The sequence below is a fragment of the Schistocerca americana genome, chromosome 2, assembly GCF_021461395.2.
Source record: "Schistocerca americana isolate TAMUIC-IGC-003095 chromosome 2, iqSchAmer2.1, whole genome shotgun sequence".
In the NCBI taxonomy this organism is placed as follows: domain Eukaryota; kingdom Metazoa; phylum Arthropoda; class Insecta; order Orthoptera; family Acrididae; genus Schistocerca; species Schistocerca americana.
In genome coordinates, this window is record NC_060120.1 from 901,100,964 (window position 1) to 901,114,904 (window position 13,941).

At 39.6% G+C, this 13,941-nt stretch overlaps 1 protein-coding gene across 1 annotated transcript in view; it reads right to left on the reverse strand.

Moving 5' to 3' along the window:
* Positions 1–654: 654 nt before the first annotated feature.
* Positions 655–13,941, reverse strand: part of LOC124595112 (kinetochore protein NDC80 homolog) — a 163,955-nt gene continuing 150,668 nt past the window's right edge. The window contains exons 14-15 of the mRNA XM_047133710.1: positions 997–1,099; positions 655–852 (exon numbers count right to left, since the gene is read on the reverse strand). Of these exons, the coding sequence (XP_046989666.1) occupies positions 820–852; positions 997–1,099 (136 nt within the window). The 3' untranslated portion in view covers positions 655–819. The remainder of the gene's footprint in view (positions 853–996; positions 1,100–13,941) is intronic.

The following is a 13,941-nucleotide window of genomic DNA, read 5'->3' on the forward strand; positions in this document are numbered from 1 at the left end:
GCCATGCATTGCGCAACACATTCTGAACGTGATCCCGGAAACTCTTCGATCAGTTGTGGAACATGCTGTTTCTCGATTTCAACTTGTTGCAGAAAATGGCGGACAGCATATTGAACATGTTTTGCACCAGGCACATGCAAATTAATAATCCAATTTGATTTTGATTCATGCTTTTTATGCAGTTTTTGGCCTCAGGACAACTAAAAACCAATTTTTCAGATCCGATGCAATATGACCTTGCCATGGTGGATGGGCTTATGTAACTAACAGCATCACACCTGTACACCCATGCATGCTGAGTGGTACAGTTTGTTTAACGTCAAACTTACACCTTGGGCATTGTTGTTGATTCGTCAAGCAACATTAAATTATGATGCTTACAGCTCCATCTACTGGTATTACAGCACCATCTATTGCTAAATTTTGCAACTATTTATTTTTCTTCTGCCATACGTTTTCCCCCTTCTCTGATAATATTCTGTTGCAATTTGATGTCATTCTGACCAGTGGTGTTATTTCTACAGTGGTTTGAAAGTTTAACCTTAATTATAATCACCCCGTATTTTCAAAGTTAAGACATACACTTGGCTACTCAAACACCCATCTTACAAGATAGCTCACAGTAAAGTGTAATTGAAATACAAAATCACATGCTTAGCTTCATTTACACATAGTAAAATATCTGTAACTTTAATAGTTGTAAACATTACAGATAGTGGGTCTGTCACAATCTTTGATCACATATAAAATGGCAATGAAACACAAAGTCACAAATTTAGATTTGATTGCAGAACTGTCCCGATCTGCCGTCACAGGACTTCAGAGTTTGATATCAGTCCATCCAGATTTTTCCTGATGGGAAAAAAGAATACATGGTAGAAAAGTTGAATTATACATATCCAGACAGAGAAAATTAAGTAATATTTTGATGCCAGTTTTTGAAGACAGAAACCATAATGTACAAAAATAATAATAAGCATTTTGTTGTACACTTACTATGAAGTCTTTCTTAACTTCTAATAAGTTCTCTTTCATCCACTCCAATTCTTCCTCCTTCTCTTTTATCTTCTGTTCACCTTCAGAAACTACAGTTGCATACCTGTAATAAATAAATGTGTTTAAAATCAACATACCACCTTTACATAGAAAACTGATAGTGTAACATTAATTTGCATAAATTAGAAAAGAAAACAAATATAAAGTCAAACATAAAACTGAGAGCAGAGAATCTTGTTATCCCAACCCTGCTGCACAGAATTTCCCTGTGTGCATTTTTATTTATTTAATTTACATAGAGAAGGTTAGTATCATCCCAATGAATGCTACAAGCCCACAACATAATCTATAAGGGAACAAGAAAACCATGCACAATACTAAGAAAAATAGTAAAAAAGTATTAATTTCATATTTTGGTTATTGACTGGCAAACATTTTAATTATTGTGATTTTCTATGGAGATTTTGTGATTAGATACATACACAGGCACACATGCACAAAGACAATACTGAAAGAAATACAAGACGCTAAACCCTGCGGCAATTCTCATAACTGAGATGGGGTATTGTCAGAGCAGAGCAACACTGATCAAGTGAATCATCATAATTCATTTTGTGGAATTTTCACTTTATACTGCTGATTTATAATGAAGAGTATTAAATGAAATAAACCAATGCAATTATCTTCCTTATTCTTTTACACCCGAGTAAAACTGATATACCTCTGGCCTCACTGCAGATATGACAGATCAAAGTCGAAAGTAAAAGGTACATAAAGGAATGTAAAACTCTTCTACTTGTGTAAATGTAATGGAATACAGCAACATTATAATTAAAAAGTGACTTATTAGGTTTCATGTTAATGGTTTCTCCTAACAGCCTAAACAGAAAGAGAAACAAACAGAAGTTGGTAAATAATAAGGCATTGAATACCCTGGTTTAAAGAGAAGCAACAGGAAGTTCAAAATTCATATAAACAATGCAGTGTGATTGATAAACATGAAGAAACTGGAAAGTACAGAGATAATGAAGCATTAATGAAGGATAATTCGCATGGAGGAGAAATGTAAGTAGATACAGGTTTTTTTTTTTTTAATATTTAAGACAGACAGACAGACTGACTGACGGAGGGAAAGGGGGGGGGGGGGGAGGGATGGAGGGAGGTGGGGGGGGGGGAGTGGGGGAGGGAGTGCAGAACACTGGGACTACAAGAAGATAAAATAAGCCAGTACTATAATGTAGTGAATGATGTACTATTTCATTGAAGAGCAATATGAATCAGAATTGGTGTGTCTATACCTGAAGAATATGAGGACACGTTAATAACGTATACTCACAACATTTGGGGACATTTTGGTGTTGTGAAATGTGCAAACGAACTGAGAATGTACTGTTACTTCCCAGACTTAGGTAACAAAGTATGGAGTGTACTCAGAAAATGCGTAATATGTCAGAAAACAAAATCTGAGCAACAGAGGCAGTAAAGGCCTGTTACATCTGATCATTCCTGAAAAACCAGTAGCTATTTTATCGGTCGATATATGTTGACCATTACTGAGGGCTAGAGGAGGCTGTAAATATATTGTAGCTTTCTTGGACATATGTACCAAATATGTAAAATTCTACCCAATGGAAACTGCTACAGCAGCACCAATTCTGAATCATCTATTCAATGACTACATTCCGTGCGCTGGGAAGCCGAACGCGGTTTTATCTGACAATGCTACAAATTTTACCAGATATAGGTGTAGGCATGCATTGGCCAGAGCAAATTTAATACAAATCTTGACTTTCACATATAATCTGGGCGCAAATGTGATTGAGAGGGCTTTTCATGAATTAAACAGATTCATGCAAACCTACTGCCATGCGAAACAAACAAGATGGATAGAATATCTTGATACCTTTGAGGAAATCATGAACAATTTGCCTCATATGACCACAAAACTTTACACCAGCTGAACTAATGTTTGACAGAATAGAAAGAAATGAATGAACGGATAAGATTCTGAAGATACCACAAGAAGAAACCCACTGGCAAGATAAGATTAGAACAGTGTTAATAAATCTCACTGAAATTGCAAGAAAAACAAAGATAGATTTTGACAAGAGGATATTACAAAGACAATCCTTTTGCATTGGGGAAAGATTGTTATTATGTACACATTCATATGCGACATTACTAAAAAAAAAAAATATAAGAAATGGCAATTAATGTACGAAGGACCAATTGAGGTAATTAGAATACCAAATCCAGGAGCATATCTAGTAGGACATCCTGAAACAAGAAATATAAAGGGATTGTAGCACAATGATGATTTAAAAAAGTTTCATTCCTGAAAGAAAATTATTTTAATTAAGAATAATATAAGCAATTTTTTGGTTTATTTTTTTATAATTTCAGATACGCATATGATGATTCAATAGAAATACATAAGAGATGAATTATGTAAATATATATGTTTTGTTTCAGCAACATGATATTTAGTTGTATTAAGGAAAAGTTAATTATGATGTTTCTTAATTTCAGTAAAGACTATAGTTATTAGTGCATATCTGTTTCAGTTTTTTTATGAAAATGTTAGTATTAGGTACATGTGAATATTCGTGTCAAGAGCATATGACTACATATATTCAAGGCAGCGGCATATGACTACAGATGATAAAATATTTTAAAGACAAAAGTCAGTTCACTTGGTGGAGTTTTTGCGAAATTTGGTTGAGATAGATTACAAACGAGGATATTGGGAAGGAAAATGCTGGAACAGGTTGAGTGAGTGTGTGATTGTTGTGGGGTGTTTGAAATTAAATTGACATTATTTAAAGTGACGAGTTACGACAGCAGTTTAAGAGAACCGACTGGGCTGAATTTATGTAGATTTTGGGGTAGTAAATAAATTTGTAATTGAATTCTGTAACAGTTAGGTTTTGAAGAAAGTGGGGATTAGTTATGTATACTGTGAACAACAATGAACTTCCAATAGTGTGTGTTGCCAGGTGCAAAATAAGTTATGAACACGTGCTGGTGCAGTGTCATAAAAAGGAACTAGTGAAGAGAGAGAAGAGTTATTATCTGTGTGCTAAAGACCAAAGATATATTCAAGTGCAGCATATATGATAATGATTATTGTGCTTCATTAAAATAGTATGTGAAAACACAAAAGGGAATTACCAACAGAGTTTACCACGGACAACGTGAGTGTGTAGATATGGTACTCTGATATTCATAAGTTACTATATAAAGACAAAAATTGGTAAATATGATGAAAGATTACCCGAATCTCTGAATTCAGACCAGTTGCTTGAGAATGTAGAGTATATGTACTAACCTATTTCGCACAGTGCTTTTCCATCAGTAATGATTAGCATTGATATTTGTTCCGGGTAAGTTACATGTTCACACATCACTGCCCTGTGAATGGCCCTGCTCCCAATCATCCCTTCAATCACACACATGGTAGCAAGGTCATCCTCCATCTCTCCCCACACCTGCCCTGCACCCTCCACCAGACATCGTGGTGACGTCAGTATCAACATATCTTCACATTTGTTTATACCTGACTATACCAATGCAAGAACACAATGTATAAAGATACTTTCAGATCGGTCAGTCGAAACTTTAAATAATTTTTGTAAATTACTGGGGGGGAACATAAGGTTAAAGTAGCCTTGTTCCAGGTCTTCCATGGTTTCCCTTAGCAACCCTTGCCCAAATGGGAAGGGTATTCTGACCGGAAGTCCATGGCCACATTAGCTACTTACAGAGTTACTTAAACAGTTAATATCAAATTATTTAAGCTTATGATCAGTAGCGAGTGATTATGAAAGCTACTCAGATTACATAAGCGGCAAAAGTTGTCAACCGCCACAAGCATATTTCACTCAGTAATATTGTAGTACAACAGTAGAGTCAATTTCTATTGTAATTTTGGTCCTGAATTGTCTGAGGAAAGAAAATTCGCGCCAAAGAGGGGCAATATGGTGTAACAATGTATGCAAAAGTTCTAATTTGGGTGCGACGAATTGATATTGTGGTTAACGGCATATACCAACTGCAAGAATAGGACATTTTGAGTTAAGAACACATCTCTGTGTCTTACAGAACAAAAGATTTTGTTTTAAGGACTTTTTGTGAAGCAAATGGGGAGATCGGACATGTGAGAGGAGTAGAGAGATTTTACTGTTGTGAGACTACATTACGGTATATAGTAAATGTTCAAATAGATTTTGGCACAAAAATAAAATTCAATAACTAACATCAAGTATTCAAGGTGTGTATACTTCCACACAGAAATTAATTAATTATCATGGTACAGATATTACAAGATGTAGATCGCTCAAAGGTGAAGTTTCGGGCAACAGTGCGAACCTGCATTTTCCACAGTCATAATTTGATGAGAGATAATCTCCGAATTAATAAACTTTAACTTGCTAAATTCACCATATAGCGGAGATGCTGAGTCGCGATAGGCACAACAAAAAGATTCACACAATTACAGCTTTCGGCCATTAAGGCCTTTGTCATCAGAAGTCAACACACACACACACACACACACACACACACACACACACACGCACGCACGCACGCACGCACGCGCAAACGCAACTTGCACACACGTCTGCAATCTCAGAGAACTGAAACCACACTGCAAGCAGCAGCACCAGTGCATGATGGCATGATGGGAGTGGTGGTGGTGGTGGTGGTGGTGGGGAGTGGGGGTTAAAAGCATTGCAGTTTAGATGGAGGGTGGGAGAGAATGTACAGACGGGGCGAGGGAGTAAGTAGCGGAAAGGAGAGAAATAAAAAGAAATTAAAAGACTGGGTGTGGCGGTGAAATGACGGCTGTGTAGTGCCGGAATGGAAACAGGGAGGGGGCTGGTTGGGGGAGGACAATGACTAATGAAGGTTGAGGCGAGGAGGGTTACGGGAACGTAGGATGTATTGCAGGGAAACTTCCCACCTGCGCAATTCAGAAAAGCTGGTGTTGGTGAGAAGGATCCTTATGGCACAGGCTATGAAGCAATCATTCAGATGAGGGATATCATGTTTGGCAGCATGTTCAGCAACAGGGTGGTCCACTTGTTTTTTTGGCCACAGTTTGTCGGTGGCCATTCATGAGGACAGACAGCTTGATGGTTGTCGTGCCTACATAGAATGCAGCACAGTGGTCGCAGCTTAGCTTGTAAATCACATGATTGGTTTCACAGGTAGCCATGCCTTTGCTATCTGGATTGAAGGTGATGACACCTTATTCACATTCCTCCAGAACCTCAAGAACTTTTCCCCCATTTCCTTCACCTGGTCCTACTCAACCCAACAAGCCACCTTCCTAGATGTTGACCTCCGCCTCATAGATGGCTACATCAGTACCTCCGTCCATATCAAACCTACTAAGCATCAGCAATACCTCCACATTGACAACTGCCACCCATTCCATACCAAGAAGTCCCTTCCGTACAGCCTAGCCACCTGTGGTCGTCGCATCTGCAGTGATGAGCAGTCCCTCTTAAAATATACCAAGGGTCTCACTGAAGCCCTCACTGACTGTGATTATCCTCCCATCCTTGTACAAAAACAAATCTCCCATGCCTTATCTTTCCAGTCTCCCACCATGTCCCAAAGTCCCACAGTCCGGCCACAGAGCAGCATTCCCCTCCTAACTCAGTACCATCCGGGACTGGAGCAACTGAATTACATTCTCTGCCAGGGTTTCGATTCCCTCTCGCTGTGCCCCGAAATGAGAAATGTCCTACCCACTATCCTTCCCACCCCTCCTACTGTGGTATTCCGCCGTCCACCGAACCTACACAATACACTCACCCATCCTTACACAATCCCTACTCCCAATCCCTTACCTCATGGCCCATACCCCTGTAATTAACCTAGATGCAAGACCTGTCCTCCTACCACCATCTACTAGAGTCCGGTCACTAATGTCACCTATCACATCAAAGGCAGGGCTACTTGTGAAACCAGTCATGTGATTTACAAGCTAAGCTACAACCACTGGGCTGCATTCTATTTAAGCATAACAACCCACAAGTTATCTGTCCGCATGAATGGCCACCGACAACTTGTGGTCAAGAAACAAGTGGAATACCCTGTTGCTGAACACGCTGCCAAACACGATATCCTTCATTTCAATGACTGCTTCACAGCCTGTGCCATATGGATGCTTCCCACCAACACCAGCTTTTCTGAATTGCGCAGGTGGGAACTTTACCTACAATACATCCTACGTTACTGTAACCCTCCTGGCCTCAACCTTCGTTAGTCACGGTCCTCACCCATCCAGCCCCTCCCTGTTCCCATTCCAGCACTAGACAGCTGTCATTTCACCACCACACCCCATCTTAATTTTTTTTATTTCTCTCCTTTCCAATACATACCCCCTGCCCCCTTCGCACCTTTTCTCTCTCTCTCTCTCTCTCTCTCTCCCCCCCCCCTCCCTCCCTCCCTTCCCCCCACTCTCTAAACTGCAATAATTCAATGTCTGCCACACCCATCATACTATCCCTTCCTCTCCCTGCCCCAGCCTTCTCCTTATCCCCACCCAGTCGCCACTCCCATCATGCTCACAGTGTGGTTTCAGTTCTCTGAGACTGCAGACGTGTGTGCAAGTTGCGTTTACATGCGCGCGCGCGCGCGTGTGTGTGTGTGTGTGTGTGTGTGTGTGTGTGTGTGTGTGTGTGTGTGTGTGTGTGTGTGTGTGTGTGTGTGTGTGTGCGCGCGCGCGCGCGTGTGCATGTGTGTGTGCGCTGCTGACAAAGGCCTTAATGGCCGAAAGCTATAATTGTGTCAATCTTTTTGTTGTGCCTATCACAACTCAGCATCTCCGCTATATGGTGAGTAAAAACTTTTCTTCTCTGGTATTGTTACATTCCATCCTGGATTTTCCATTGTTTGATTTTTAACTTGCTAAATTGTTGTACCTATCATCCAGACTCACCAAACAACATAGCACACAGTTGTGCCGAACGATCTGTGTAGCGAGTAAAGGTTTTTGAGATTTCAGGTGGAGCAGATAACGAAGAGGAATTTCCGTGAGATTGCCATTGTGGAATACATCTCTTGCTCCCCTGTGATATTTAAAATGATTTATTTATATTTTCCAGGTTTTCAGGAGAGTAAAGATAAAAGGAAATAAGGAACTAAGCTAAACCACCTAAAACCTATAACTAAAACAATAATTGAAATCAAAGTACACATAAAGAATATTTATTAATAATAATAAATAAATAAAGAATATTTTTAATTAATTAACCAATAATAACAAAAATACATTGATATACCTTTCTTGGGCATGCAAAAAGAGAATCTAAAAGACATACTAGGCTATACTGAAGGTGGTGCTTTGGTAATTATATGAGGTAAATACATTAAAGTGTTACCAGACATGTCACTATAGCATAAAATATAGTTATCACTAGACATTTTGCTGTAGTATTTCCATGTAAAAGGATCATTTGAAGTCAGAATAGAGCAAGAAAAAGAAATCTGATTTCATGCATCATTCAAACTAATGAACTTATGCAACAGAAAAATATTCAATAAGGGATGATTCAACAACCCATAGTACAAAAATATTTGAACATTTCCGAATCTATTAAGTTTTGGTTGTTTAATATTTCGTTTACTGTCAAATCATTGCACATTCACACCGGTTTTATAAGAGGGTTTGGGGGGGGGGGGGGGGTAGCTTTTAGGAGAGAGAGAGAGAGAGAGAGAGAGAGAGAGAGAGAGAGAGAGAGAGAGAGAGATGCAAAGTGCTGGAACCCTTGTATGTGTGAATATGTGTACTTCTACAAGAGAAAGAACAAGAGCTCAAAAGCCAGTACAAATAGTTTTCTGTTGTGTTTTTCTATGCGCCACACATCAGTCAAGTATAGGTGAGTGGCTGCCTTTCCTTTATTTGATGTGTTTTGCATATTGTTCTTATTCCATTCTGGACTTTTGGTCTTTTGTGTTACCTGGTTCACAGACAGTCAATATAAATTCTAATTTGAGAATCTATTTCACACAATTCCAGAAACCTGATATAGGAGTGTGGCCATAACAAGTAATTTCTTTTTCACAGTTGGCACTATTAAAAAGAATTATTTTGAAATCATGCTATGGAATGTAGAAGGTTTAAAATCCTCAGTATTTTACCAGATGAAAAACTGTTCAGCAGTGATGTTCTGATCTTCTGAGAAACCTTTCATCAAGAACACCAGAATATAAACTGCTTCTATGCCATACATGCACTGACAAAAGCTGAGACAGAAAGAAGACCATGAAGAGGAATGATACATTACTACAACTCATCCATAGGGCAACAAAGCACGAAAAGAGAAGACAAAAACTGAGACAACACAGTTAAACAACCTGCGAATAATAGGAATCTATATCAGACCACAATGTTCAGCTGATGAAGTTGTAGAAATCATCATGACTGCATTGGCCTAGACTGACCCAGATTCCTAACCCTGCTGGCAAGAGGCCTAAACAGTCAGGCTGAACACCAAAACACAGGCTCTTACAAAACCCATGGAAGAGTAAAGCCTAACACTCATCAACAAAACTCAGAATACAACCTACGCTTCACAACGGCTCTAGTGCCACAACTATTATATTTGCTGCAGAAAATAGATAAAGCTCCAAAGCTTAACAATTGCAACAGATTGTCCAAGCACACTCATAATGGAACACCAACCAGTATGGATAAAATTTCAGATCATGATAATAAAGAGTAAGAAACAAAATGAACATTGATGAGCTCCAAGAAAAATCATCCCCAACGTACCAGTGCTGAACGTATCTGCTGAAGAAATACTATGCACAATAGAAAGAGGCAACATTATTAATGCACTGTGGAACCTAATTGAATTCCTGATTAGTCAGCAGCCCCTCAACCAATGAAGAGGTCAAGCAAACCAAACAGTGAATGCTACATTAGAAAACGCGTGATCCTGGAAATCTTGAATGAGTTTAAAAATATGCATAAAGAACAAAGTGTAACTCACTCCTGAAACAAAACAACAGCCACACACCCATATCAATGAAGAAGAATTACTTCAGAAAGAAGAAGTAAACCCTAAAAAACCCTAGAACCACAGAGAACAAAGACGACCTCAAGCACCTCCATGGAAAACCACTTTCATAAATGTATTCCAGAAGAGCAGCTCAAATTACACATCATGGAAGCATTCCCTAAACTGCAAATGAAAGAACAACAAAATATAAAGGCTGAAGGCAACTTAAAAAAGCAAATCCCATAAGGCAAGTGACTCAGACAATATCTGGTATGAGCTAATGAAAGAAGCAACACTACACATTGTGAAGCTATGGGCAGCCCTATACAACCAGGGTCTAGAAATCATGGACATCCCCAAAATATGGTGAGAATCTGCAGTTACAGTGATCTACAAAGGAAGAGGACTGTAGAATGCACCAAATTCCTATAGTGGGGTCACTTTGGAATGAGCATTGCTCAAGATAATGAACATCATACTTGAAAAGCTCCATGACAACATCATGGCTATGATACTATAGGAACGGCATGGCTTCACTCCTAGAAGGTCAACTACACAAGCAGTGTGACATGTTCTCCAATTCACACATGAAGCCCTCTCTAAAGCTAAAGATCATGCATACAGAATCTTTGTAGACTCTAAAGAAATACTCGACAGGGTAAACAGGACTACAGTATTCAAAAAGCTACACCAAATACTATGTGCAGAAAGTCAGATCCTTAAATTTATAGTAAGCATCCTCCGAGCAAACCACAGGAATGCATGATGGATTATTACAGCACTAAGGAATCTAGCAAACAAATGGAGCATTACAGGGATACCCTTTAAGTCCCACTATGTTCAACGTACCTACCCAGGCCATGATCCAAAGGATATAATCAGAAATAGTGAAAATGTGGCTGTATACCGATATGATCTTACTATCAGAGAGAAGAGAGCCCCTGCAAGAAGCCATTAACAAACTGAAGAAATGGTTCCCAAAAATGACCTTATCAGAAATAAGGATAAGACAAAAGCAATGAAATTCAGCATAGGCGACACCCTGGCAAACAATCACAAATTCACCGGTGGGGGACAAGAACAGGAAATAGTAAAAACCTATAAATATGTAGGAATCACACCGCAGGTGACATGCCATACCTTTTTGAAGCATATCAAAGATAGTAGTAAGAGTGATGACTAGTTTTAAGGTAAAGAAACAAAGTATACTATCTGTAAGGACAGCTATGAGACTATTCAACATAAAGATTGTACCCATTGCATCATACATCAAGCAATTTATAAGGAGAAACTTCACATACGCAAATCTTAAGAGAGACCCATAACAGCCTACCTGACAAGAATGCTGTGAGTCTGAAAATACACTCAAAACTGAATAAGCTACATCATGGTAGATAACCTACTTTGTGGAAAACCAGATGGCAGCTCATAACCTGACATCAACCTCACAAAGCACCAGACTCCCAGAAGACAGGCAGTAAAAAGTGTGTGACACAGATCATGAATTCATTGCAGTTATTACAAAAAGTAAATGGAAGAAACCCAACTTCCATTTGCATCACCCACCCACAAGGGTAGGTGTCTATGGACAAATATGCTCAACCAATGGATATCACAGCCTCACCAACAGTTGTCATTGCACTAATTTGGAGGATCTTGCAATACATATCACATGATCATGTGTACCAATTTATATTTGGAATGAAACTCTACAGTTAAAGAAACCTTTTCAAGTCTCAAACATCTATGATGTATATGTGCAGGCCGAAGCGACAAATGAAAATCTGTACCAAGGCCAGTGCTATTGGAATACAGTTGGAGAGCCTCCGCAATGTTGTTTGAGTTTAGAGGAAAGTGGGCTGAGGTGAGAATGGGAATTTGGATTGAGGGTGGAGGCTTGCTAGGGTAGTCTGTGCAGTTGTGCAAAGCCACTGTGCCAGAGTGACGTAGTTAGCAAATCTTTCTGGTGACCAGGAGACCTGTGCTCGAATCCAGATTGTGGTACAAATTTTTATTAATCACTTCAGCCTGCATATATACATTATATTTGGAAGCTACAAGTTGTTGCCACCCTACACAATGCATCAGTGCATTGCACACTCTTGTCCATAGACCATGCATGCATCATGTCCAAAGCTGGCAGCCTATCAGATGTATACAAAATACCATGTCAGAATCCTGACCAAACATTCACATGGTGCAAGACTGATGTGATGAACATCATTATCTTACACACCTGCATGAACTGGATAAATCTGCAATAGCAGAGCGTTGCCTTAGCACAGGACACAGTGTGATGTACAAGAAAGCAGAGATTGTATCTTCAGTTTTGACCTGGGGCTGTGTGATAAGGAGTTGTGCAACTTTCCAACTAGGTACAGCCAAAAACCTTCCATTTGCAGCCGTTAGATCCACAGGGAAAAACAAAATTTCTAACAGCTCCCAGCCTCGGTGACACATGGCAGCAGTACCAGTGACCCAGTGCACGAGCAAAGCACCATGGCTGGGCGTCTGGTAGGAGACTCTGGACATAGTAACATCATGCATCTGGAAACAACACTGCAACAAATGCATTACCTGTGGAGGAGGCATCCATAAGGAGACCGCCAAAATGAGGACACAGGTAGTTGCTAACTGTGAGCAGTAACTAGCAGCAGCCACCTGACCTGACACTGTCCAGCACTAGCACAACATGATGCGATACCAGACCTGAGAGCCATATATTCACCACCTCTCACAAAGCTGGTATTCTTATCAAATGAAAACAAACTTTCCATGTGCCTAAGTTTTGTGGCCAACAAGTATCCTATTGTGTAACTGATTCAGAATCACGGATTAATTTGCACATAACTGATGCGACAGGGAATCCACACTTATGTGTGGTTCAGCCTTGATACCCGCATGCATTGCCTGGCCACTGCTCCCTATCATAAGCTAGCTGTGTGAGCTTAAGCACTGTTAGTCAGCAGGTTTTTAGTTAGCTTGTAACTGAGGCATCCCTGCACTTCCAGAACTGGAATTTAATGAGTGATACCTCTGGAAATACATAAAAATAATGAAAATAAAAATAGTATGGTTACGGTGTCCATTATGCTTTACTAGACATGATTTCTTATCATGTGGTGTGCCCTTGCCTTCCCCTGACCTTTGACCTGACTTATTCAGCACGATGCAGGGAACCTGTAGTTGAAGATGGACTCTGAACTATTGTGCAACTTGCCATTTTTCACAACAACATCACTGCAAGAGGTGAAGGAAGTAATAAGTAACACACGAATCATAAGACTGTGGACTTGTAATCTGGCACTTAACCATACAAATGGTTCAAATGGCTCTGAGCACTATGGGACTTAACATCTGAGGTCATCAGTCCCCTAGAACTTAGAACCACTTACACCTAACTAACCTAAGGACATCACACACATCCATGTCTGAGGCAGGATTCGAACCTGTGACCATAGTGGTTACATGCTTCCAGATTGAAGCACCTAGAACCGTTCGGCCACAGTGGCCAGCCCACTTAACCATACAATTTATTGCAATCTTAAAAACTGTAACTTAATTTTCAGAGGTTTTAACAGCTGCTTCAAATCATTGTTTGCCTTGATCTAGGGTAAATTATTGATTGATGAAAAACCCATTAGACAGTTATTAATAATTTAAAATTAATGATGTAGGAAAAGATAGAGTGCTACTTACCACAAATATGAAACATTAAATTACAGACACGCACAATTAAAGACATTTACATAAAAATTTTTGGCAACAGTCTTTGTCAGAAAAAGAAAGAGAAACCCACAAAAGCAAGCACATGCACACGACTGCCAACTCTGGCAGCTCGGACCGGAATGCAACTGTCACATGGAATGGAAGCAGAATTTTCGAGGGGGCAGGGGAGGGGAAGGGACAACAGTGTACAGGTGGGAGGAGA